At 42.3% G+C, this 27854-nt stretch overlaps 3 protein-coding genes across 3 annotated transcripts in view; 1 reads left to right on the forward strand and 2 right to left on the reverse strand.

Annotated features, from left to right (window-relative positions):
- Positions 1-12127: 12127 nt before the first annotated feature.
- LOC311038034 (serine palmitoyltransferase 1-like) lies at positions 12128-13522 on the reverse strand (the record flags this gene model as incomplete). The annotated part of the gene is made up of 1 exon (XM_084047329.1): positions 12128-13522. One exon carries the CDS (start codon positions 13520-13522, stop codon positions 12128-12130), a length of 1395 nt encoding a protein of 464 aa, XP_083903455.1.
- Positions 13523-14433: 911 nt separating this feature from the next.
- On the reverse strand, positions 14434-15834 carry LOC311038036 (chitobiosyldiphosphodolichol beta-mannosyltransferase-like; the record flags this gene model as incomplete). The annotated part of the gene is made up of 1 exon (XM_084047331.1): positions 14434-15834. One exon carries the CDS (start codon positions 15832-15834, stop codon positions 14434-14436), a length of 1401 nt encoding a protein of 466 aa, XP_083903457.1.
- A 3450-nt stretch (positions 15835-19284) lies between these two features.
- The window catches only part of ap3b1a (adaptor related protein complex 3 subunit beta 1a), a 161300-nt gene continuing 152730 nt past the window's right edge, over positions 19285-27854 (forward strand). The window contains exon 1 of the mRNA XM_084046027.1: positions 19285-19605. Coding sequence (XP_083902153.1) covers positions 19460-19605 — 146 coding nt within the window. The 5' untranslated portion in view covers positions 19285-19459. The remainder of the gene's footprint in view (positions 19606-27854) is intronic.

Below are 27854 nucleotides of genomic sequence, written 5' to 3' on the forward strand. Positions count from 1 at the left end.
TACTGCAATGTAGAAATACTCAAGTAAAAGTCCGGAATTCAAAATGTACTTGAGTAAATTAAGTACAGAAGTATTGGCATCAAAATGTACTTTAAGTATCAAAAGCAAAAGTACTCATTTAGCAGAATGTCCCATTTCAAGTTTTCAAATGTAGCTTTGTAAATATGCTTTCTAGCAGATTTACAAGCTCACAATGCGTCGCAATGCAACGCATTGTGAGCATGTAGAGCTTGTAGATCAAATGGCCAAAATGTATATAGGGCTGAACTGGTTAATGTATGTTTTGTAATAATAATAATCAAAATCCACAAAGTAACTAGTAACTAAAGTTTTCAAATAATTATAGTGGAGTAAAAGTACAATATTTGTCTCTGAAATGTAGTTGAGTAGTAGTAAAAGCACATAAAATTGGAAGTACTCCTGTAAAGTAAAAATACCTCAAGATTGTACTTAGGTACAGTAGTTGAGTAAATGTACTAAGTTATTATCTACTAGACCATACCCGGTCGGCGCAGCGCATCCGTGGGGGGATATGCGCACATGATCTGGCAACCCGGGAGGCAGTTCGTCCCATAGCTGGGCAGCCCCTTAACCATGGCGACAGTGTTTGACACAAAAACGCTAATAAGAAGCTGAGATTTGATGAAATTGAAAAACGGGCTTCACAGTTAAGTTCAGATGGTAATGGTCAATGCCTGTGTGCAAAATCAGAGCAATTGGTCCAGCCAGTGGGGAGAACCGGGTAGCTTCACCACCACTACACCACCACTACAAACGCACAGAGGTTACTAGAATTATAGTAGGATGTTGGGCAGAAACCTCTTATCTCCATATTTTTACTTTTTATGTTTTTTTTTCATAAATGAATGCACGATTTGATCATACTACAGTGTCACGCAAAAGTAACAAAAAAAGATCTACAAGCTCAAAACCCGGCGCATCGCAACATGTTTTGATATTGTAGATCTGCTTTTATTTTGTTGCTATTTTTGTATTTGAATTGTGGAAAGTAACAGTTTTAGACATAATGACGTTTCCACCTGACAGTATCATTATATAATATCCTGCTCTGTGTTTAACACTTCAGTAATATAACAACTGTTTAGTTTATATAATATCCTGCTCTGTATTTAACACTGCAGTAATGTAACAACTGTTTAGTTTATATAATATCCTGCTCTGTATTTAACACTGCAGTAATATAACAACTGTTTAGTTTATATAATATTCTGCTCTGTATTTAACGCTTCAGTAATATAACAACTGTTTAGTTTATATAATATTCTGCTCTGTATTTAACACTGCAGTAATATAACAACTGTTTAGTTTATATAATATTCTGCTCTGTATTTAACGCTTCAGTAATATAACAACTGTTTAGTTTATATAATATTCTGCTCTGTATTTAACACTGCAGTAATATAACAACTGTTTAGTTTTAATACAAAAGACTTGAATGACTAAATGTAATATTTTCTGTCCAGATCTTATCTTAGTCTAAAGTCTCTCCATCTTCTGAAATGTGTGCAGACAGCCTGTCTTTAACTGGAGAATGCATAATTGAGCACATTTCTCTCCTCCTAGCATGGCTACACTGTCTGTCAATCTCTTATTTAAAATGTTACTCATCATATTGAAGACTCTGGTCTCGCTCTGACATACAGTTCAGTTCAGGACCAACACAGCCTAATAACTTTGAGACACATGTAGAATCAAGAAGCTTTTATTTGTCACTAACTACAAGTACAAGAATGGAAGCAAATGGACCCGTAAGGGTCCACTCTAAAGCACCGTTCACACTGAGCACTATAACTATAACAATAACTATAACTGTATTGTATTTTTTTTATAGTTGGTGTGAACTATACAAAAAGAGCCATTCACTTGACTTAAAGGTTTTAAAACTATATTTTTATAGCTAGAGTTATAGTGTTCAGTGTGAACGGCCCTTTAGAGTTACAGACCTGTAAGGTTCAATTTGGTTCCATTTGTACACTCTCAGAGTTACAGACCTGTAAGGTTCCATTTGGTTCCATGTGTACACTCTCAAAGAGTTACAGACCTGTAAGGGTCCATTTGGTTCCATGTGTACACTCTCAAAGAGTTACAGACGAGAACGTTCACACTAACATCGGCAACGCATACAATCCATCTACAGGTATGTGGAGATTACATTATTTAATAATGAATTAACTTTACACAATCAATTACTACCAACTAATTACACAACTTATATAAGAGGCTATCAGACATAAATAAATTACAGTAATCTAAATACATCTTCAACTGTGTAATTCCCATTGACATTAACAGGCAGGATGAGAGAACTTTAATATCATTGTTTTTAAAACAATGTTTAAAATGTCAATGACATATTGGTTGAAACCACTGACTTCTGTCAACAAGATTGATTGATTGATTGATTGATTGATTGATTGATTGATTGATTGATTGATTGATTGATTGATTACATCATTAGTCACAAATGTAAACAGCACGTGGTACAGTAAGACACAGTGGTGGAAAGTAACTAAGTACATTTACTTAAGTACAATTTTGAGGTATTTGTACTTTACTTGAGTATTTCCAATTTCCAATCCTTTTACTTCTACCCCACTACATCTCAGAGGCAAATATTGTACTTTTACTCCACTACAATTATTTGAAAACTTTAGTTACTAGTTACTTTGTAGATTTGGATTATTATTACAAAACATAGATTAACAACATATTTTGGCTATTTTCAAAATATTTATATATTTGAAAAGTGGTAAAATGGGACATTGACACTGCATAATGAGTACTTTCTACTTTTGGTACTTTAAGTACATTTTAATACCAATACTCTTGTACTTTTGCTCAAGTAAATTTTGAATTCCGGACTTTTACTTGTAACAGAGTATTTCTACATTGCAGTATTGATACTTTTACTTAAGTGAAAACCTTTTCTATGATGTTATGATATGATATCTTAGGATGAATGGTACAGTAGCAAAATTTCATAACTCCATCCCTGGTCCGCCACAGCTTAAAACGTGCGCGGATGGGCCTTAGGTTAGATCACATATTTTTATAGCTTTTTTTTTTTGTCACGTTCATAGTGACAGAACACTATGCAACCAAAAAAAAACAAAAAAACCTAAGTCTCGCTAGACGCGATTGAAATCTGGAGATTAAAAAACTTTAGTTACTAGTTACTTTTCTGATATAAGTTGATATCGTGTGTGTGTGTGTGTGTGTGTGTGTGTGTGTGTGTGTGTGTGTGTGTGTGTGTGTGTGTGTGTGTGTGTGTGTGTGTGTGTGTGTGTGTGTGTGTGTGTGTGTGTGTGTACGTGTGTTCTGTCTCAGGTATCTTCTCAGCACCATTGAAAGGAGTCTATCAGTTTAGATTTACTGTAACTAGCGCGTGGCATTCAGAGACTGTGAACATCTACATGTATAAAAATGAGAAGAGCCTCATTAATAACTGGTCAAAGAATAATCATAACAATAATATATACGTGTCTAATGGAATGATCCTAGAGCTGGAGCAGGGAGACAGAGTTACCATGCGTTTACCTGGTTCCCACAGGCTTGTTGGTGTCTCCATACGCAACCACAACACATTCAGTGGTGTTTTGCTCTATTCTATGTAACACTGGGACTGATACCATTACCTTAAAGCCTTGGTTCTCAAAGTGGGGTCTTTGGGGGGTTCCAGGGGGTCTCCAGCAAAATTAGTTAATATAGTGGTGCAATCATTTTAACCACTTTATCCATATTTTTTTTACATTTTGTAAAAATCTTGAAAGTATTCAAAGATTTTCAATAATTTTGCATTTGTTAAAACACAAATCTTCCCTTCTGGGGGTCCCTGGCACAACACATTTTCAGATGGGGGTCCACAACCACATACATATTAATGTAGGGGTCCTTGACTTGAACAAGTGTGAGAACCACTGCTTTAAAGAGCTCCCATAATGTTCATATTCAGCCTCTCAATAAACTCATATTAAAACTTAAACACTGTTGTCAGTGTCTGTTTTATGTGTTTCTGATTATTTTGAATATAATACATCTAGAAGACCAATGATGATGTGTTTTATCCATATATGGTACATGCAGTATTATGAGAAAAAAAACATTAATGTGTATCACAGAATATTAATATGTGATTCATTGAAGAATCATAACGTTGACTCATTCATTTGATGCATTTATTTTCACATAGACATAATATCTGGGTCATTTATCTCACAGACATAATGTCTGGGTCATTTATCTCATAGACATAATGTCTGGGTCGTTTATCTATTATCTATTCATTTTAGAATTTGCTTACCTGTTATTTATTTTATTTTTATTTTGTATTTATTTTGGGGTGAGGGGACACTTTGAAGATAAAATAAAACATATTTAGAATAATACAAACAACCAAACAAACAGAAAACCAGCAAGGATTTAAAAAAAGGTGCTATTTAGGCCTACATAATTATGTTCTGGAAACAGTGCTGCCCTAAATGCAGTGTTATTCGGTTCTTAAGTCTGACGTAATTTTGTAGTCCGATGTCACGTCCGGGTCCAAAAGGCACCAGCGCCGTCCACTCTTCATTGTAAACAACATGTTGGAACCCGTAAATCTTTTTACAATAACCTCCTTTTTCAGAAATGAACCATTGAGGGTTAATAAGGGTCTTAATGCTAATATCATAGAAGTACAAAGTATTTATTTATTATTATGATTTAACATTATTATTATTAACATTAAAACACTTGGACCCGGAAGTTATTCTAGCGGGGCGCAACGTCACGTCTTAACAATCGAATTGCCACTAGGGGGCACAAGACTTCAACTAAAGAGGGACTGCTGTCTTTGCCTCAAAACCTGGGGTCTTCAACGTTTTTCAGCCCAAGGAGAGAGAGATGAAGCAGGGACCCCCACTACATTTACAATTGTGTTGCATATTGAACTTTGTCATAAATTTCATAGATAGCTTCATTGACTATCATCAGTGTTTTGTAAATTCAGTTTTTATTGTTCATTTCAGACATTTAACAACTTAAACCTTCAATACTTAATACTTGATTCGCTCCTTTTCCCCCCTATATCAAACCTCTTTGCTGAAAATAGCAGATCTACAAGCTCACAACGCCTCGCAGTGCGAGGCGTTGTGTGCTTGTAGATCTGCTATTTTCGGCTGACGTTCCCCTCAGAAAATGAATTCTAGGGTTCAAGCGGTTAATGTAAAAAAAGGTTCCAATCTCACAACGGCCCCCCTGTAGTAACTCTGAGGACCCTCTAGGCTTCCCGGACCCTCTGTTGAAGACCCCTGCTCTAAACTCAACATTAAAATAATCTCTTACTTTTCCTGCTGCTTGAGCCATTATTTATGCATGAAGTTATAATATGACTTATTAGTATTTTATTGTACTTTTCATACTCCTTGTGTCTGACTAAAGTGGTGCTAAAGCACTATAAGTGCTTCTTTGGCTCATAATCATATAGAGGAACCTCTTTTGGTGCTACAGTATAGGACCTGCTTTAAAATAGGTTTATCAACCTCTGGTCCTGGACCCACCAGGGGACCAAATGGACCCTTATGGGTCTGTAACTCTGAGAGTGTACAAAAATACTCAGTTTTCATTTAACTCTGACAGTGTACAAATAGAACCAAATGGACCCGTAAGGGTCCTTTTGGTTCCATGTGTACACTCTCAGAGTTACAGACCTGTAAGGGTCCATTTGGTTCTATTTGTACACTCTCAGAGTTACAGACCTGTAAGGGTCCATTTGGTTCTATTTGTACACTCTCAGAGTTACAGACCTGTAAGGGTCCATTTGGTTCCTAACAGAGCCGTCTGGGAGAAATGCGGGGCCCGGTGCGGAGTTGGCGAGCACGGACGCGCGCGCAGCGCGCGTGCGTGCGTGGAGTACCCGCGCGCGCGCGAAGCGCGCGCGCGCGATTTTTTTGCGGTTTCTGTTGGATATATCCGAGTTTTGGGTGGTTATTTGCGGTTATTTTTGCCCTCAAAACATTAAGTTGGGTGTCATGTTGGGTGTCATGTTAAAAAAAAAATGTTCCCGTTTTTTTGCGAGGCCCCCCGTAGCGCGGGGCCCGGTGCGGCCGCACCGTTCGCACCACCCTTCCTGCGGCTCTGGTTCCTAACTATAAACCAGTACTGGGACCCACAGTACTCCATGTTGAGAACTGGTGCTCTAAAAGAGCCATGCAGGGTCTTAACAGGGTGTGTGTGTGTGTGTGTGTGTGTGTGTGTGTGTGTGTGTGTGTGTGTGTGTGTGTGTGTGTGTGTGTGTGTGTGTGTGTGTGTGTGTGTGTGTGCGCGTGTGCGCGTGCGTGTGTGTGTGTGTGTGTGCCATATCTGTATGATGTTCAGTGTTGCCAGATTTTGTGAGAGAAACAAGCAACCAGGTCTATGAAAACAGACCTAAAAGAAGCACAGGGATGAGCTGTAGGGGGTGCTCAGGGGGTCGGCGACTCCTTAGCTCTGGCGCTATTGGGGGATGGGAGCTCCACATGGACGCGCGAGCATGCACCGTCAGCGGCGGTCTTTAACACCTTAAAGTTTAAACAATAGCCTCTCAAGGTTCGCGTCGTCAGCGGCGAGCCGTTCTCAATAGCCTCTACCTAGCTGCTTTGCATAACATTAGGCTACTGGACAGGGACGTGCACAGATAGACTCTAGGTGGTGCTAGAGCATCTGCGCTTCGCCCTCTTGACCAGAAGTGCCCTTTTGAAAAAAAGAAAAAAAAAAAGTTTTTGTTTTTTTTCAGTTTACAGCAGGGGTCTTCAACAGGGGGTCCTCAGAGTTACGACAGGGGGTCCGCCAAATCTTTGTGTGATATGATTTTTCTTTTTACCATAACCACTCGAAACCTAGCATCCCTTTTCTGAGGAGAACTTTAGCCAAAAATAGCAGATCTACAAGCCCACAACGCCTCGCGCTGCGAGGCGTTGTGGGCTTGTAGATCGGCTATTTTTGGCAAAGAGGTATAGGTGTAGAGGGAAAAAAGAGCAGACCAAGTAAACAAAAAAAAGTATAATCTTAAATACAATTTTATACAATATAGAGGGGTCCCTGCTTCATCTCTCTCTCAGCTAGGGGGTCCTTGGCCTGAAAACGTTGAAGACCCCTGTTTTACAGTATGTAGCCCATGGTGACATCGATCAATTCTGGATTAATATCACACAACTGTCGAGAGGGGTTTGTCTGCAGACTGCAGACTAGGGGCGTATCCTATTGGGGCGTTTCTCATTGTAAGGGGGCGTTTCGTATTGGGGCAAACGCAGTCCCCACAACATCATTTACGATTCTGTGCCTATCGGTACATAACTCGGACGGCGCTTAGTCGACTAGCAGACCATCGGCCGGTCGTCGCGGGCACTCGCGCCTGGAGGCGCTCGGGCGCGACTCCTCGGCCTCAAGGTCTGCTGAGTCGGCGCGCCTCCGTCATGGTCCAAGGAAATGCCCCCTTACAATGGGAAACGCCCCAATAGGATACGCCCCTAGAGTCTGCAGTCTGCAGATAGACTCTCTTGCAACTGTCACTAACCTCAATGTGTTCCGCTGTATGTCCACTAGATGTCCTCAGTGGTACAGACATCCTGGGGCACAGGCAGCTTCAGTAAAAGCACTTAACATGTCATGACACCTTGAGAACAGTTATTAAAGACTTATTTTAACACAAAAATACGATATGCCTGTAGCAGACCCACATGGGGGGGGGGGGGTTCCGTGTGCACTTATTTTGAAGGGCTTCCTGTCCAAGTCATGTCTCGAAGACTTTTATTTTGAGAGGTTTCCTGCTCACAGGAACACACTGATTACTTGGAATTAAGTTCACCTGTGTTGCTGACACTCAGCATGAGGCTGCAGTAGAATAAAACTGCCTCGGTGGTAGAGGAGTGAGAACGGCATCACTATGGGACCAGAACACAAAATGTTTGTTTGATATGGACCATGAAACGGACGGCCAAGGAAAGGACGGACAAACGGACGGTCAAGGAAAGGACGGACAAACATGAATGACATTGTGAGTTTCCTTGATGATTTGGAATGCCGATTTACAATGCAGTCTGTGACTATGATTTTAATGGTTTTGTGTTGTTTTCAGTTGGAACTGGACATGCCATGGTCAAGCAAACTTATAGCACCGAGCTGGAAAGGGAACAAGGTGACTGTCATTTTATTGTATGTCAAAATTGTAGGCTACTGTTCACGGTTGATGGTTCTGATCTTCTTGTGGATTTTATTGTTTGAGGTTTTTGTCTGCATTGCATTATACACTGTATACATTTGACCGTTTTATATTGTAGGCTATAGGTTTAATGCAAATGTCATGGTGCACTTTGCTTCATGAGACTGTATTAATGTGTGATCATTGATTATGTATTGTATGCTTTCTCTCAGTTTTTACGTTGGGTTCCGAATAAAGATTAAGTAAAACTCATCAGTCGGCTTCACCCTTATTATCCAGCCGGGGTCTGCTACAATGCCAAACTACGCCAAAAAAAAAATCAGCGTCCCTCTATGCCAGATATCAGACACGCTAGGGCAGCCTGGTTCAGTGTCTTGCTCAAGGACACTTCCGACACGCAGCCAGGAGGAGACAGGGATCAAACCTGGAGCCTCGGATTTGAAGACGGCCGCTCTATGTATCTCCTGGACCAAAGTGCCAGGGGTGGAGTCTGAAGAGGTGAGTGCTAGGGGGTGAGGTGGAGTCTGAAGAGGTGAGTGCTAGGGGGTGAGGAGGTGGAGTCTGAATAGGTGAGTGCTAGGGCGTGAGGTGGAGTCTGAAGAGGTGAGTGCTAAGGGGTGAGGTGGAGTCTGAAGAGCGAGGTCCAATCCACTTTATTTATACACTCAGTAACAAAAATATACTAAAATACCAAAAGCAAAAACAATACACAATAAACAGAGGGAGAAAAAAACACATAGAGGGTGCAACTTACATACGACACAATGCCTAGTGGAAACAGCAACTCTTAGTCTGAATCATCGAACGCCAAGGAGTACAAGTGAGTTTTCAAACGTGATTTAAACACAGGCAAGGTTTGGGATGCTCTAACATGGGGTCGATCCACAGTTTGTGCGCTACAGCGGAAAATGTTTACAGCTGCGTTGGTGGGGCCTTAAGAAGTGACTGGTCAGTAGACCTCAAGACCCTTGTTATTGGAGGTAGAAGCTCACATATGTATATACAATGGTGCCAACCCATTTAAATACTTGAAAACAAACATTAAAATCTTAAACTGAATCCTGTAACGAACAGGGAGCCAGTCAGGCAAGAATCGGGGAGATGTGATCATACATCCGTGCCCCTGTTAAGAGGCAAGGTGAGTGCTACAGGGGTGAGGTGGAGTCTGAATAGGTGAGTCTTCAGATTTTGGCTTATCCAAAGCGCTTTACAATGTGCATTCCATTCACAAACACACCGATGGCAGAGGAAACCATGCAAGGCACCAACCTGCACCACCTGCCCTTCCAATTCCAAAGCGGCCGCTCTACCTCCTGAGCCAATGCCGTGCCTATACATGTAGATACTTGTATCTATAGATATTATAGAGACACTATGGAAAAGTGACATTACACAGCCATGGGTAGGCCATCAGGTGGAGATCTGCCCTCTTTGGAGCCCCCTTTTCTATGTGTGTGGATATCTGTTATATAAACCGGAGTTGACTGATATGGATATACATACTGTAGGTTTGATATAGCTTTTGACCACTAACCATTCTGTTATGAATTCGTTTTTGTGAATATATAGGCCTATATATAATTGTTGGAGTAATGTGGTCTGCATGTTATAGGGCAGGCATAGAAGTGGTGGCCATTTTGTGGTGCCACAGATAGAAAATCCATAATTGTTTTCCCATAGAGATTTCTGAAAATATTTATATAAATTATTTGAAGCCTAGAACCAAGCCATCCAGGTTCCTGGTGAATCATGACCATAAAACATTTGATTGTTGAGTGTCAAAAAATATTTGAATATTGAATTGTATTATACTAGAGGTCCGGGCGCCCTACTAGATGCCTACTCGTGTCTTGTTGTTGTGGGGAGATTACAAAAGCGGCTGTGTGGTGTTGGTTGTCTTTGGGATGTACATGGCACGTGAATGACGGACATATTACCGTGAGTGTGGTGTGATAGATAGAGACATGACTAAAGTGAAAGCAACAGCACGGGTTGAAGCGAAGTGGTCGTGTGTGTTGTTGTTGTGGGGAGATTTCAATGGCGGCTGCGTCATGTTGGTTTCGGTTTGGCTCGGCGGTGCTCATGCTAAAGGGAACAAAATGGTGTACCCGAAATGTTGTCAGTTTGTGCTGGTCGCAATTAATTATGCTCCGAGGAGGCAAATGTGTGGTGAGCAATGAAAAGTTGCCTATGGCACGTGTCAATTAATCGCGCACGTTGTGGCTTGTGTGGTTAGTGACAGTGATAATGTTGTGGTTGTGTTAATGGAAGGGAAACAATGATACCGGATGTGAATGAGTGAATGATGACGGAAGACAGGACTTACCTGCAATGTATTATAAGGATACCATATATAAATACCCTTTTTTGCAGTTTTCTATCAGTGGCAACACAAAATGGCCGCCACTGCTATTATGCCCTATTAGGTAGACCTCACACTTCACATGTGGCTGCATGCACTCTATGACATCACTCCTCTATGATGTATGACTACATATTTGGACAGGGTTTCAGCTGACCACCATTCCTGCAATATTATGGTTAATTACTAAAGTTTGATGTTTAAAAAATGTAAAACATGTGCAACTAATGCTTGGAGGTACTTCTTTGGCTTACTGGCAGTCATTCCATGATCATTCCAGCGGCCAGTGGTGGAAAAAGCACTCACGTATTTTACTTAAGGTAAAAGTATCAATACTGCAATGAAATACTCTGTTTACAAGTAAAAGTCCGGAATTCAAAATGTACTTGAGTAAAAGTACAAAAGTATTGGTACTCATTATGCAGAAGGTCCCATTTCAGTGTATGAAATGTTAAAAACGTGTTGCATCACAACGCGTTGTGAGCTTGTAGATCGGCTATTTTCAAATAGCCAATATTTAAGGGCTGAAGTTGTGTGTATGTTTTGTAAGCTAAATCTACAAAGTAACTAGTAACTAAAGTGGTCAAATAATAGTAATGAAGTAAAAGTACAATATTTGCCTCTGAGATGTAGTGAAGTAAAAGTATTGGAAATTGGAAATACTCAAGTAAAGTACAAATACTTCAAAATGCAGTACAGTACTTGAGTACTGTACTTAGTTACTTTCCACCACAGACAGACAGACAGACAGACAGACAGACAGACAGACAGAGTCCCATTTGTAGATGTCTTGCCTAGAGGCACGCTGTAAAAAAGAGGTCTAGTAAGATGTAAGGATATGCTACTGTACTTTGGCATTCTGTACGATGATGACTACTGTAGCCTGGGGAATGAGAGGGAAATAAACACTTTGTCTGTTTAACTGGTGGTCACATGCCTCTCATAACAAATGAAACATGCAGGGCAACAGTGTATGTTTGAATGCTGAAAATACAAATCATGTGGAAAAAACTGTAATCATGTGATAAATTGGCATTCTCATAAACAATAAATATGTTTTAAAAAATGTTGGAAATGGTTGTTTGAACAACTAAATCTGCCTCGCCCCCAACATTCAATAATCATGAAGTTTGAAGACGTTTTGAGTGAAAGAAAATCCAGTAGAGAGGCTTCTCTACTGTTATAGCTGGCTTTGAATACTAGACGCTTGCAACGTTCATTAAAAGGTTATGTACAACAAGCAACTTTGTCCACCTGCAATGTCCATATAATTATATTTGAAAAAAATAAATGGATATTGTTGTCCAGATATGGACTATTATGTAAATATCAGATTGTGTCTGTTGTCTGTTGCCCTGCCTTTAATGATCTGGGCTAGGGGGTCTCGGCTATGTTTCTCTCCTCTGGTTAGAAGCCTTTTCTTTTCTGCCCTACAGTGGTTGCTGGTGCTCCCTCCTCTCCCTGCAGGACTCATTCACTGTCGGATGTTTGAGCAGAGCTAAAAGGATTCTGAAGGACAAACACCACCCTTGCAAATTACTTTTTTTTGTTTCATACTTTAATGTTTGTTAACTTTTTAAAACGTTGTAGTGGAAAGGTCCATGGAGGAGCGAGCGGCTGACAGTCAGGGAGAATCCTGTGAGGACAGCTAACGCTGCTTCTCGAATGCAGGACGCCGCCTTGTCCATCTCTTCTTCCGTCTGTTGGACGGTGACGGCTACTCGGATGCTCGGCGGGGGGAGGAAGCGCTCCTCCTTGTCTAGGTAGCGAGCGACACAGAGAGCCACTCGTCTCTCCAGACAATAAGCGACGATTCTGCTCAGTGTCTTCATATCGCTGTCCCTGGAGACCGAGCTTTTCTCTAGCTGGAGGTGAAACGCCGGAGCGAAGGCTACTCCTACAACCAGGAGCCCTGGGATTCCCTGTAACGCCTTGTGTAAGTGTTGGCACTTTGTCCTCAAGACAGAGAAGATGTCTGGGTCTTCTTCCATGGTGTTAAGGGCCTCTATGGTGGCGGCAGCCAGCATGGGAGGCAAGGAGGCGGAGAAACAGTAGCCCTGCCCTGATAAACGCTGGTGGTCGATCACAAACGAGCGGCCGCAGCAGAAGCCACCGATGGACGCCACAGCGTTCTCCATGTTGGCGCAGATGAGATCGATGTCGTCGATGTCGACCCCGAAGTGCTCCGTTACGCCTCTGCCGCTTTTTCCCAAGACGCCAAAGGACATGGTCTCCTCCACGAAGACACGAACTTTATACTTGTATTTCAACCTCACCAGGTCTGGTAGAGGGCAAACATCTGCGGTGTTCACATACAAACCCTCCACCACAATGAATCTCCTGGACAATCTGGCCTTACGAGGGGTTTTCTGGTCTTCCTCTTCTTGTTCCTTCAAGAGTCTCTCCAGGTCTTCCATGTCGTTGTGTTTGAAGTATTTGATGAAGCTACGTGAGGCTTGCAGACCCTTCTGGATGGAAAAGCACGCTGCCTCGTCTACAAAGACCACGTCCCCCCTCTTGGAGTAAGCGGGTATTGCACTAGTGATGGTTGCAAAGCCACAGGAGTAGATGATGGCCTCTTCTGTTCTCATGAACTTGGCTAAACGGTTCTCCAGCTCCAGGTGGACATCAAACGTTCCGTAGAAGCCTCTAGGACCACAGGCGCCAACGCCGTACTTCCTGACAGATGCTAAAGCCTTCTGCTTCACTCGCTCGTTGTCAAGGAGACCCAAGAAGTTGAAGGACGCAAAGTTAATGCACTCTTTTCCATTTATTATGATTGTGTGACTGGGTGGGCCGGTGACAGTATCGTACTTCAGATGGGCTTGGTCTTTGAACACGGAGGGTACAAGGGGCTCGGGGTGCCATTCTTCAATGAGATCATTCTCCTCCTTCTCAGTCAGTTGATAGGTCCCCTGAAGTTTACACGTCAAGGTTTTGAGAAGTGAAACCAGAAAATCCATAACATGAAGATACGCTTCGAGGGCAAGTGATTAACTGTTGAATAAACAATGTCCACAAGACCGGACTGCCATCTGCTGTATTTAAGGCTTCCGTCTTATGTACAGAAGACTAACCAGAGCTCTGGTCTGACGTCTCACAAACACTTTGCCTAACAATGCCGATTTGCACAGCTGTGTCCTGAATCTGTATGCACACTGCACACTGCCTGGCACTGTGAGACATGTTTATGGGTTGAATTCATTTCACAGTCTTCCCTCCGTCTGTGATTTGAGCTGATCTTTAAAACCTTTTTTCTTTTCTTTTTTTCTGCCCATACTTATGTCTTAAATTGAATCATTTCCACTGAGCAGACATCCAGTCCGTACAGTATCTTTCTTATCCACTTAACCAGTACGTCACAGTGGCTCACCGTTGTCCTCAACATGCCACTGCTAGCGTACCATGTCTGGAGGTAGTCCCGCATAGCCATATGATCAGATATCTCTGCCTACTGTGAAACCTAAATTCAATGCTGTTAAGTGTAAGTGGCAAGAACGGGTGCAAACAAATCGACACCTACCGCTTTTCTCATTTTGGATTACCTCCTTCGTGTGGATTGTACCCTTATGAGAACTACTTTTCCTTTGTGGATCTACTGTACCATGTGAATTGTTATCTGTGCCTTCTTATGTGCTGTTATGTTTTGCACCTCATCTAACCTCATGTGTATGTAGATATCTTTTATTTAAAAGTTTCTCCTTGCTCTCCCTCTCTCTGCCCCTCCCTAGAATACAACAAAATGGTGGAGCTTGCATGAAAACCCACGTTTCACCCACTGATTTACACTTATAAACCTGTAATGTGACAATAGATTTTTGCATGTTCATCCATATATAGTTCCAACATCAATCCAGAATGGTGGTCATGATGTTTACTGATGTGTGGTGATCAGAGGCAGGACAATCTGGTCCCAGTTATGGTCCCAGCGTGGCCCTCTGTTGGTGCGAAGGTTGCTCCTCAACCTGCCCAGTGAGCCCTCTGTGCTGGGGAAGTCAGACAAGAGGGACTTCAGATGCTGAGACAGTTCCTGGAAGTCTTTGAAGACCAGTCCATTCTTCTTGTCCTCTACCAGCTCGTGTAAACAGTTGAAGTGGATGGCACAGACAGGCAGGCAGCAGCCAAACATGTCCACCACCTTCATGGGCAAATCCAGACCACTGGAGGACTTGTGGAGACAGACACCAAGGTCAGCTGACCCCAACAGGACAGGGTAGTCCTCTGCCTCCAGCCAGGGAGTACAGATCTTCACATGCTCAATGTTTAGAGCCTCTATCAGCTTCCTGTAATAGTCCTTCTGCTGTCCTTTCCCTGTGATAACACACATCAAAGATGGCAGGGAGGTTCCTTTTCTAATAAAGCCATCATACTCTTCAAGGGCCTTCAGAAGAATGGAGAAATCTTCGTCCTCCGTCCAACTGGTGCTGCTGAGCAACAGCGTCGGTCGGTTTGAGCTCAGGGTCACGGTGCCGTCTGCAAGGTTGCGACATGTGAAGGCAGTCCTCTCCACCTTCTCCTCTTCCTCGCACCTCACACCGCTAGGCTGGAACTGAGGATAGGTCTTGGAGAGTTTCATGAACAATTGATGCTGAAGATGGATGGGAGTCTCCCTGAACATGGCAGGAGGTTTGTCGTACAGGGTTGCGGCCTTTATCCCCCAGTTCTTCATCAGGTCATCCTTCATAGCGTTGGTGACACACAGGTGGCAGGTAGCCAGAGGGCCAAAGAAGTGTTCGTACCACTTGACCAGTCTGACAACCGGGTGTTTGTGTCCATGGGAGAGCGCCAGGACGCTGTAGCCGTAGTTGTGCCAGTCGATGATGAATTTGCTTCCACGCACGGCGCACACCAGATGCACCACGGCAATGCCGGGCAAGCCCGGGGGATTCTGCATGAGGATATAAGACTGTAAGTCCATCTTCATCAGCACGTACAACATCTGCACTGACTGCACCATCACCTTTGTCACGTACGTAAGGACCCTGGGTCCCTCTCGAAGGCCGTCCACTTCAATGGGGACGATCCTTATTCTTTCGTCTAGAAGAACGTCCTGGTAGGGTTTGGTACCTAAACCCCCCACAAAGGTGACATGATATCCACATCTGCTGAGGGACAGGGCATGGTACTGCATGCGAGGACTGTGTCCGATGTCCCCCACGACCAGGACACACACCCGCCGCCCCGTTTTAACATCCCGCTTCCGAAGCGTTTCTCGTAAGAAGTGACTGACGCACACGGCGATAACAGTCAACGTCACCAGTAAGCAGGCCCACATTGACACTGACAACAACAATCCTTCTGCAAAATTCTGCAATTAGCAAATAAATCTCTATTATAATGAAGATGAAGTTGTCTGTCTGAATAGATATGCCCAAATATGGGGAAAAGATCCCCACACTCTCCCAAGTTGGTGCGTCACAGCTGCGTATTGTATGACATCATTGTACTGACATCATAGGTGATTCATATAAAGTAGACACCAAGCCAACTTTAATTGAACTGAATAGGTGGGGCGGGCTATCCCTCCTCTAACTTTAATTGAACTGAATAGGTGGGGCGGGCTATCCCTCCTCTACTTGTGTTATACTAGAAGTTCGGGCCGCTACGCGGCCCGAACGTCTAGCGTGACGCGTCGTTCACTTTGCAGTGCCACCTTACAGGCACCTCACAGTGTGAGAGAGAGTTTTGTGCTCTCCTAAATCCACGGCAGGCTTTGAAAGTACCCACTTCAGAAAGAGGTGACGTGCATCACCTCTCCAATGACCAAAACCCACTATGGAAGCCGTCGAACTGGTGCGATCTGACGGCATCCTAGAATCTATAGGTAGGATGTGATGTCATGCGTGATGTCATGCTGTCGTGAGATTACGTCACACTGGCGTTGTGTCCATATTCGGGACGACCGTCTCATCGTGATGTCAGATTACGTCACACTGGCGTGATGTCAGATTACGTCACACTGGCCACATACAACGTTCGTACATACTGACAACCGACATGGCACAGGATTCAAATTGTATATATAGATATAACTATATGCCAAGCCCGCAGAACCCGGGGGCATAAATGGAGTGGCTACACCTTGGTGGCCGACTCTGGTACTGTAACTTGACCACAGCTGAACGAGCGCAGAGGGTTTCGACCAATAAGCTTGACTCACGGAGGTAGTTTGTGATGATGTGCATAAAGGACACTACTGAGCATGCGAAGGGGCCCCACAACGTCAGTGCCCAAACCCAAAAGAAGATGTATAAATCACACCCAGTGTGAAGTGGGCGGTGTGGTCACAGTGGTCATCACAGTGATGGAAGTGATTCACAAAAAAAACATAACATAAGTGTTTTTTTTAAGTGCATAGTCCTATTTATAGGGCTATGCACATGTGTCATGTGTTTCTAGCCAATCACAGTCCTGAATAGAGTCATGGTGGCCAATCACGGTGCAGGGTTAGAGGGGTACAATGGTGGCCAATCACAGCGCAGGGTTGGGGGGGTGCAATTGGGTCGATGTCCAAACCTCACATATAGGGGCGGTTGCACCGCCCAAAAAGGGTGAATGTTCTGGCCGAACAACCAACAAATATACTGTAGATTGCAAAGGACATTACTGTATGAACTAACTGGATTTTCTGCTATTTTTCATTTTATTCCAAATACACCCTTCGCTCCTCCTACAGATTGTGTCCAAAACTCACCACCAACCACCGGCCTGGCAGAGATATGCACCGCTGAGTACAGTACACCTTCCTAGTTTAGCCAACTATGTTTTGTGCTGATTTATTGTTTCTTCTTTTTGTTAAGATAAATAAATAAATACATACATTTAACTTCAAATTTAAATTTAAAAATACCATAAACTGGTTGTTAAGAGAAAAAACATTAAAATAGAAAATGTGCTCCTCGGAGCACAAGTCTCCGCCAGCAAATATCGATTAATCCTGTCTAAGCTATTTATATTACGTATTGTGATGACACCAGTGTGTCTACATAATGTATTGCGCCGCCATTTCTCAGCCATTTTGTGATTATTCCTGTCTTACCTCACTTTGAAAGAGACACAGACTCTTTCAAAGTTTCAAAGTGACACATCTATTTATAGGCCGCTATACGTCATGCGTCTCACTAGCCAATCAGAGCACACTCTTTCAACGTATTGTCACGTGTCACGTGAGGCTTGACCAATGTTAGCTTGGCCGAGGGGGGGGGGGGGAGTGAAAACATAGTCTCCTGGCGGAGACAATAAAAGACTTGGGCCATTGATCAGGATGTATGTAATAAAAGTATTTCCTGCTGTGTTTTGAAAACAATATAAAACGAAAATCAATAGACTGAGATAAAGCCAAAATTCACGACTGTATCCATCACGTCACACAGCTCGTTTGTGCTTTCTTCAAGTACTACAGTTCCCATGGCAACAGGAGGGTCAGGCGCTACTCGGGCAGATGTAAAGTTAATAGAATGTAAATCTAATCGGAAATGTAGAGCGTTTGTATGGAGATGATGCTGTTGTACAGTGTGTTCTATGACATCTAGATTTATGTGGTTCATAAAGTAATCTAGATCTATGATGATGATGATGATGATTATTGTCTCCGCCAGGAGACATTGTTTTCACTTTCCACATGTCAAGCTAACATTGGTCAAGCCTCACGTGACACGTGACAATACGGTGAAATAGTGTGATCTGATTGGCTAGTGACGTATAGCGGCCTATAAATACATGTGTGACTTTGAAAGAGTCTTAGCCTCTTTCAAAGTGAGGTAAGACAGGAATAATCACACTTACACAGACAGGACAGATAGGACACTTACATAGGACACTTAAATAGACAGGACGGATAGGACACTTATACAGACAGACAGGACGGATAGGACACTTATACAGACAGGACGGATAGGACACTTATACAGACAGGACTGTAAGATTGTAAGAATTAGAACATAAGAAGTAGAACATTCCCAACATTCCCAAGTCTGCTGGCGGAGACTTGTGCTCCGAGGAGCACTTTTTCTAGTTATTATTATTATTATTATTATTATTATATCTTATTATTGTATCTTCTACCAGTGTGTGTGTGTGTGTGTGTGTGTGTGTGTGTGTGTGTGTGTGTGTGTGTGTGTGTGTGTGTGTGTGTGTGTGTGTGTGTGTGTGCTATCATATAGGTCAACTACATGCTTCATACAGTCATGTCATAGATGTAACATTAATAGAATGTAATTAGACCTATTACATTTACATCAAATGTAATCAATAGTATTTCTACAACAGTGTGTTTTATGTTTTATCACATATAGATCTAATAATAATAATAATAATAAGGGTAATAATAATAATAATAATAATAATAATAATAATAATAATAATATTATTATTATTATTATTATTACCCTTATTATTATTATTATTATTATTATTATTATTATTAGTAGTAGTAGTAGCTTGTACATTCTACCAGTGTGTGTTCTATCATATCTAGGTCTGTATTCATGTTGTAACATTAATAGAATGTAAAAGTAATCAGATTCTGCCAATAATCATATTCTTTGAGACACACATAAAATATCTTGAGATGAGGGTCTGCGGCCAAATACAATCATTTTTGGGGGTCCTCCTTGACATGAAAAAGTTAGAGAACCACTGTTCTATCATATCTAGGTCTATGTGCTTCATCCTGCTTCATCATGTGACTCCAAGTCGACCGAGTCACACTTCCGGTTGTGCTGCGTGTTAAAAAGTTTGTAGGAAAAAAAACCTCCTGGAAGTTTGTTATTGCGTTTTACTATTAAAAAACAATTATATAAAAAAAACAGTAACAGTAATATTAACATTTAGACACGGCCTGCATTGAGTACAGCGCATAATAACAGAGGCGTAATAATCCTTTTTTTTTGCGTTTTACAATGTTGTCGTACAACGAGCAGACAGGCGGCGGGGTGGAGGCGGGGGTTGAAGCCGGCCAGGAGGCTCTGTCAGGCGGCCAGGGAGCCTCCAGCACCACCGGGCCCGGTCCGGCCGGGTTTGGGCTGTTCAGCGCAGACTTTAAGAAGTAAGAGAAGCCTCTAAAATAATAATAATATTAATAATAGTTTTGACTTGTATTATTCTGTTATAGGCTCTATCTAGCTGTAGAATTCAACCCTCGTAGACGTATTTATGATTTGACGTTTTCAATCTACGAGAGTTGTAGGGACAGGGTTCACCCCCCATGGATACAGGGACTTTCTGCACTATACCCCTCAGATACTCCAAACGTGTACAAATTGAAAATAAAGGTGCTTACCCCAAAGCCCCAAATGTTACCTACTTCTACGTGGTAGTAGTTTAATGTAATAATCCATATCTTTCAATAAAGAAGTGTTTTAATGCCGTCTGTGGCCGAACGCCATTTTTTCACCCTCGTTTACTTCCTGTTTACATTGAGTGTAATTCCGGGTTTCGCCAGATGGGCGCGTCACTACCGCCCATTGGGAACCTCCGACAGAATCGGCCACAGACGGCATTAAAACACTTCTTTAATGAAAGATATGGATTATTACATTAAACTACTACCGCGTAGAAGTAGTTAACATTTGGTGCTTTGGGCTAAGCACCTTTATTTTCAATTTGTACACGTTTGGAGTATCTGAGGAGCATAATGCAGAAAGTCCATGTCTCCATGGGGCGTGAAACCCTACAACTCTCGTAGATTGAAAACGTCAGAATCATAAATACGTCTACGAGGGCTGTATTCCACAGCTAGGCTCTATGCACAGCAGCCATATTATGAAGACATTCACAGGTGTTACCAATGATACTAATGAAAGCTCTGTTCCATTCTGGTCAAACAGAGTCAGGGTGCTGATGTTGTGCATGTTGGCTCACTGGAAACACTCTGTTACACCAGTGGTTCTACTGTTGGGGTCCAGGGACCCTCATGGGCTTCCAAATGGCCCCTTGCGGGTGTGTAACTCTGAGAGTGGACCCTTACGGGTCCATTTGGTTCCATTTGATTGTACACTCTCAGAGTTGTGGGGGTCGTGGAAACCACTGTGCTACACTAAATGGAACAGAGCCCGTCATTAGTATCGTTGGTAACACCTGTGAAGGTAGTGATAATATGGCTGCTGTGCATAGAGCCTATTCTGTTATAAATGTACGGGTTGTTTTTGTTGCTATTGGACTTCATGCAGCTGAGCTGAGCCATCCCCTTCTCTCTTGCTTTTAGCACAGTCTGAGGTTTCTCTGTGTTTATTACAGTGGTGGACAACAAAGCTTTTTCCTACTAGTACTCTGATATTATCAATACTGCAATGTAGAAATACTCTTGTTACAAGTACATGTCCGCAATTCAAAATGTACCAAAGTATTGGTATCAAAATATACTTAAAGTACCAAGTACTAAAATGTTTGAAAATAGCAGATCTACTAGCGACACGTTGTGAGCTTGTGGATCGGCTATTCCTATGTATAACATAGGGCTGAAGTGGTTAATGTACGTTTTATAATATAATAATTCTCCAAAGTAACTTAAGTTTTCAGATAATTGTAGTGGAGTAAAAGTACAATAGTTGCCTCTGAGATTAGTGGAGTAGAAGTAAAGTATTGAACATTGGATATTCTTTAGTAAAGTAAAAGTACCTCAAAATTGTACTTAAGTACAGTACTTGAGTAAATGTAGTAATGTACTTAGTTACTTTACACCACTGCTTTTGTGGAATATATGGAATATAGCAACATATGGTCCATATGTTGCTGTTTTGTCTTTTGAAAAGCACTTCGGGGGTCATTTGCTGTGGTTTTTAAATGTGCTTTTGAAGGACCCCCAGTTTGATATGCAATAGACCAGTGGTTCTCAAACTTTTTCATGTCAAGGACCCCCAAATAAATGTATTTGGCGCGGACCCCCCTCTGAAAAGAGTTTGGACCCCCCATCTAACATTTGTGTTGTAAATCTTTTTTAAGATTCTTTTTTGGGGCGGTGTAACCGCCCCCTATAAGTGAGTTTTGGACACTGACCAATCCTGCACCGTGATTGGCCAATAGTCTACAACGCAGTCTACAACCCTAACCCTTCCACAGTCAATGCAAATCTATACTTTTGCAAAGTCAGCCAATCACATTACAGCTAGTGTCATCACCACTAGCTGTAATGTGATTGGCTGACTTTGCAAATTCAGGACTGTGATTGGCTAGCGAAACACATGACACATGTGCAGCCCTATGAATAGCAGTATGGACTTAAAAAAAAGTCATTTATCCTTTGTTTTTAGTGAGTCATGTTGTGATGACCACACACCGCCCACTTCACACTGGGTGTGATTTTTTTTTTTAAATAGCAGAGCTTGTAGATTGCCTATTTTCAACATAAGGTTAAAGGAGAATTCCGGACTATGTGTTCCGGACTCCATCCCGAGTCCACCGCAGCTAAACAAACCAGAGCAGACGGTCCATGCTCTAGATGGCGTGTTTTTATCGCGATTTTATAAATATTTTTTGTTCATATCTGACATATAATGACAGAAAAGTGTCCACGGTGTTTTTGTCCCAAATGGGCCGCTGTAGTGTTTACAAACTGATCACGGGTGAAATCTAGCCTTGCGAGACTTCCGGAGGGGTGCATCTCACACAAACACCATGGACAGTTTTCTGTCATTAGGAATGTCAGATATGAAAGAAAAAAAATTGGAACACAAATACACGATCTAGACTCTAGATCGTGTATTATTTGTGTTCCAATCTTTTTCCAGAGGGCCACATTGACTTCTATAAAGTGAATGAAGGGCCGCACACTGGAAATTTGAATTGAAACTTAAAACACACAGTGCTGAATTATGTTAAACTACAATAGGCTATTAACCCAGCCTGAAGGCCACCACAACACAATAATGTTCAGTTACAATTTTTTTTTTTTTTTACAGCTGTATGTGTCACTCTGGTGTACTCTGAGGTTGCAATAAAAAAATTAACATCCACTTCAGTGCATTATCAACTTTTAAATTACAAATTGTTTGATATTCACCACTTCATAGGTCACTTATGAAACACATTGCATTTATAAATATGGACTCAAGGCTGACTGTTTCACAAGTATAAACCTTTATTTAATATTTTGAGTACATACCTGCATTGCATCAAAGAATTGAGACATTTTTAATATTCACAGGCACATATAAAGTCATAGGTGGCATATTCATGAATATAAACATGAATTAACTGTCTCAAATCATTTTTTGTTCTGTTATTTCTTGTATAACTGTGTGACTGTTTTCACTTTTAATACCAATCAGATCTGCATCACTGAATGACAGCAAAACAACTTTTACTGTTCATGGAAAAAAAACTATTATACAGAAATACATTACATTCATTGTCTCTTCTGTTTTGGTTGTGCAACAATAAGTAATATGAGAGTGGGGTAGTTACGAATGACACTCTCATCATGAAAAGCTTTGCCTACCCGTTATTTAGCCTGATGGGAACAATTGGGACGGTCAGCTCTCTTTACAAGTCCATCAAAGTCTGGCGTCATTTCTGATGTTGAAATTCGCAGCACAGAGGAGAGATGGCTATCTGTCAGGCGTGATCTGTAGCGTGACTTGTTGTAGTTCATCACAGAAAAGGTTTGTTCGCACACATAAGTGGAGCCAAACAAAACAAGCATCCTCTGTGCGTGCTTGCGCAGGTTTGGAAACTGCGTTTCATTCAGAGAGCCATAAAAACTGTCCAGCGTGCATGTAGTAAACTTTTGTTTGATAGCAGCGTCACTCTGGATGTCAATCAGTTCTAGTTGCACATCTGGGGGGGCTTTCTCGCTGTCGAATGAAAGGGGAGAGGACACCAGCTCCAGCTCCGGTTCTATCTTCGCAAAGTCAGAGAAACGGCGGTTGAACTCGCTGTGGAGGGCTGTGAGAGTAGTGCTGTATCTGTCAGTGTGGCTTGCGGGCACATCCAGGGTCGCAAGCGTTTGGAAATGTGTGAAGCACTTGTTATTCATTTGTCGGGAAAACAGGGTGAGCTTGGCTTTGAACGCTCGCACATGTGAATACAGCTCGTGCACAAAAGCATTCTTTCCCTGCAGCTTCAGATTGAGCTCGTTGAGATGCCCCAATAAATCCACCCCGAATGCAAAGTCACACAACCAATCCGGGTCTTGCAACTCTGCAAAATCTTCAGCCTTCCCAACAGTGACCAGGAACGTCGCTATTTCGGCTCTCAACTCCCACACACGTTGAAACACCTTCCCCAGGCTCAGCCAGCGAACATTCGAGTGGTAGAGCAAGTCAGTGTGCTCCGTTTCCCTTTCCTCCAGCAGCTGGATGAACTGGCGATGGTTAAGCCCTCGGGCACGAATAAAGTTGACGATTTTCACCACCGTTTTAGCGACATGCTCCATTTGCAAAACAGATTTACACAGGGATTCCTGGTGAATTATGCAGTGTAGGCATATCAAATCTGCGCTGGGGTTGTCCTCTCTTACCCGGTCCTGCAGTCTCCGCAGGAGGCCGATGTTCTTGCCAGTGAGGTTTGGAGATCCATCTGTTGTCACATTCAGCAATTTATTCCATGGCAGGTTCAGCCTCTCCAAACAGCCTGACACCCGGTCGTAGAGATCTGCTCCTCTTGTTGTGCCCTTCATTGACTCCATGGCAAAAAATTCCTCCACTATTTCAAACTTGTCATTGATCCCTCGAATGAAAATAAGTAGCTGGGCAGTATCTTTGATGTCTGTGCTCTCGTCCAGTGCGATGGAAAAATATGTAAAGTCATCTGCCTTTTTTGACAATTCAGCAGACAGGTCTTCATCAATTAATTCCACACGCCGTGTGACTGTGCGGCGAGAGAGACTGATATTTTCGAACTGGGTTTTCTTTTCAGGGCAAACCATGTTAGCTGCAATCAACATAGAGTCTTTAACAAATTCACCATCAGAGAACGGCTTGCTATGTTTTGCGAGCCTGTGTGACAGTACGTAGCTAACTTTCGTTGCCGTTTCTTGAATGGTCGACTGCTTTGTTAAAGTATTCTGCTGGGAAGTTAGTCTGGAGGCCAGTTTCAGGTAGAGTCCGACCGATAGGGATTTTTGTGACCGATACCGATAACCGATTTTAGAGAGGTTTGGATTATATCGGTCACCGATAACCGATATGCAAAAACCGATAGTGATTTTTTTAATCTGGAATGAAAACAGGCCTTTTCTGTGGATTGTGCAAATATTTTGCACCAATATGATTATGCAATGGTACAGTCACAATGACAGTAGTACAGACACAGCTGCTTTCTTAAACCAATGTCTTTATTCAAGACTGTTAACAACATTGTTTAACTTGTCAGTCAAGCTGCATGGAGTGACACAGACACACCAATATCAGCACCATTTGAATCACAGTTTGGCACATAAAACAAAAATAAAAGAAATACTGTACAGGCTAAATAGTAGGCCTACTGTAACGTGCAGTAGTGTCAGTAAAATGTTGCTGTGCTGACCTTTGAATAAATAATACATGAAAATAAATTAAATGGCTGTACACCAGTACTGTAAACTGCACAGTATTAGTCAATTTCTGACTATTTTAATTAAGAATAAAACAAAAATCAGTGCTGTCAGTGTCTACTTCAATATCAGCTGACTATTTAATACTTCCAGTCGATTAGGGGCAGGTTGTAAAACATGAAGCATAGCTTCTCTGCATTTGCACCAATCAGGTTGCTCCTCTTGTCCTCATAGATGTTGCCTATTGTGCTAAAAACCCTCTCGCTGGGGACTGAGGTGGGGGGAGGAGTCAGGAACCGCCGGGCCAATGGAGACAGCTGCAGAAAGCGACCACTGTTGCACTTCCACCATTGCAGAGGGTCTCCACCTGAAGTTATCATAATAAATAAGATTACCTTTTCAACATATAAAACATTGATATTCATTGCATTCTGTGGGGGGTGGGGGGCTCTGTTTTAACACACCTGTTTTGCGATCCAGAACTGGCTCTTTCAAATACCGCTCCAGCTCCTCAAGCAGACCTTCACCTGGCTCCTCTGGCTCTGCCTGTTGGCTCAGCAGCATGTCATCATACAGGCTGTCTAACAGACGCTGACTCCGAGACGGGCCCTCCCTGCTGGTGGATGCAATGCTGCTGCTGCTTGCGTCTGTGGAGCAGCTTGCTGCTGTGCTGGTGGCTGCAGTGCTGCTGCTTGCTGCGGTGCTTTGTCTGCTGCTTTGGACTTTTTCTGCCTCTTCCTGGAGCCAGATTTTGGCCGTATCTAATGTGTTTGTGTCTGACAGAGGGCGTTGCTTGTAGCGAGGATCCAATATGCAGGCCAAAAGCACTTCTCTTGTTTTCACCATGGCTCCAAATCTCCTGTTTAAGCTGTCCAGCATTTCCTTTCTAAGGGTTTGGATTCCCCTTGTGTTTTGACCGAGTGACTCCAGGTAGCGACGTAGTACTCCAACAGTGGGTATGATGCATGAGATGGAAGCATCCGCCCTGCTCATATCCTTTGTGATGTCTTCTATAGGAGTCAAAGTCTCAATAAGTTTGCCCACTATGTCCCACTCATCAGCAGTTGGGCATGCAATATGCCCGTGCTCCGCAACGTACAGTGTGAGCGGTTGTTTCTGCTCTAGCATTCTTTTGAGCATGTGTAAGGTCGAATTCCATCTGGTTGGTGTTGCCTGAAGGATACTATGCTCAGGGGCACTAACCTGTCTCTGGATCTTTTGAAGCTTCTGTTTGGCACAGATGGAGTGGTTGAAGTGGGTCGCGCACCTCTTCAATCTGGCAATGACATCACCTACAACCCTCTGTGATGCAAGGCCATCCTGGACAACCAGTTGGAGCGTGTGGGCACAACAGCTGAGGCCTGGCATGTCAATCACTTTCATGGCTTTCACCACGTTGGCCCCACTGTCACGTAGGACCAGCAGTACGCGCTTGCAGTCAATGGCCCATTCCTCCAGCATCTGTAAAAACAGCTCACCTATGTAATTGGCAGTGTGGGATCCTGTCATCGCCTTCACATTCAGAATGACTTGTACTCTTTCCCACTCTTTGTTCACATAATGAGCGGTCAAGCTCATCAGTGCCTCGGTGGTCCCTGACCAACAGTCTGTTGTGAAGGCTATGGCTTCTCCTGCATTTTCAACAGAGAGAAGCTCTTTGATTCTTCCCACCAGTTGGCCATGCACTTCATCCAACTTCGTTGTGCGATAGAACTTCTCAGTTTTAAGGGTGTACCTCGGCTCTAGAGCAGCTAAAAGCCTTTTAAACCCAACACCTTCAACTATGTTATATGGTTGTAGGTCTGTGGCCATCATCTCCATCACCAGTTTGTCCACCTTCTTAGCTCTTGGGTCTCCAGGGTCCCATGTTGTCGATTTGTCGAACATCTGTGGTAGTGTGCTCTGCATTGTTGTTGCTGTGTTTTGCTTTTTTTGTGGCGCTAGTTCAGCCTTTCGCATCTCATCAGCCTCAGTATAGAGATCTTTATGTTTTTTTTCCAGGTGATACCACAGATTGCTGGTATTTCTTTGGCTAGCTTTGGTAGCTCCCTGGCTTATCTCTTTATTGCAGGTTTTGCAGGTCACTGTGTCATTTTCTTTGGTGAAGTAGTCCCAGACTTTGCTGGCTGCTCTCCTTTTTTCAGCCATCTGTGTGATAAAGGAAAGAAAAACATTTTATTTAAGATAGGTATTTTTTATGTAGATAGAGAACAGTTCATTTACTCTTTGCTACTGTGCTCTGAAAAGTAACAATCTTTACAGTTGCAATGCAGGCAGTGGAGTAGACTAGAAACTAGACTAGACTGTGCCAAATATGGGCGTTCCTGTCTATCTCCATGTGGGTCAGTGGTGTAAAGTAACTAAGTACATTTAACTCAAGCTCTGTACTTAAGTAAAAATTTGAGGTATTTTTTACTTCAATGGAGTATTTCCAATTTGCAATACTTTTACTTCTACTCCATCTCAGAGGCAAATATTATATTTTTACTCCACTACAATTATTTGAAAACGTTACTTTGTAGATTAAGATTTCGATTATTATAAACAAAACACACATTAGCAACTTCAGCCCTATATACATTTCAGCCATTTGAAAATAGCAGATCTAGAAGCTTGTAGATCTGCTATTTTCAAAAGATTTGTATAGATTTGAAAACTTGTGAAACGGGACATTCTGCATAATGAGTAGTTGTACTTTAAGTACATTTTGATACCAAAACGTTTGTACTTTTACTGAAGTATTTTTTTTATTCCGGACTTTTACTTGTAACAGAGTATTTCTGTATTACAGTATTGATACTTTTACTTCAGCCGCTGTAGCCAAT

Source organism: Gymnoscopelus microlampas, assembly GCF_963454915.1.
Source record: "Gymnoscopelus microlampas genome assembly, chromosome: 21".
Lineage (NCBI taxonomy): Eukaryota > Metazoa > Chordata > Actinopteri > Myctophiformes > Myctophidae > Gymnoscopelus > Gymnoscopelus microlampas.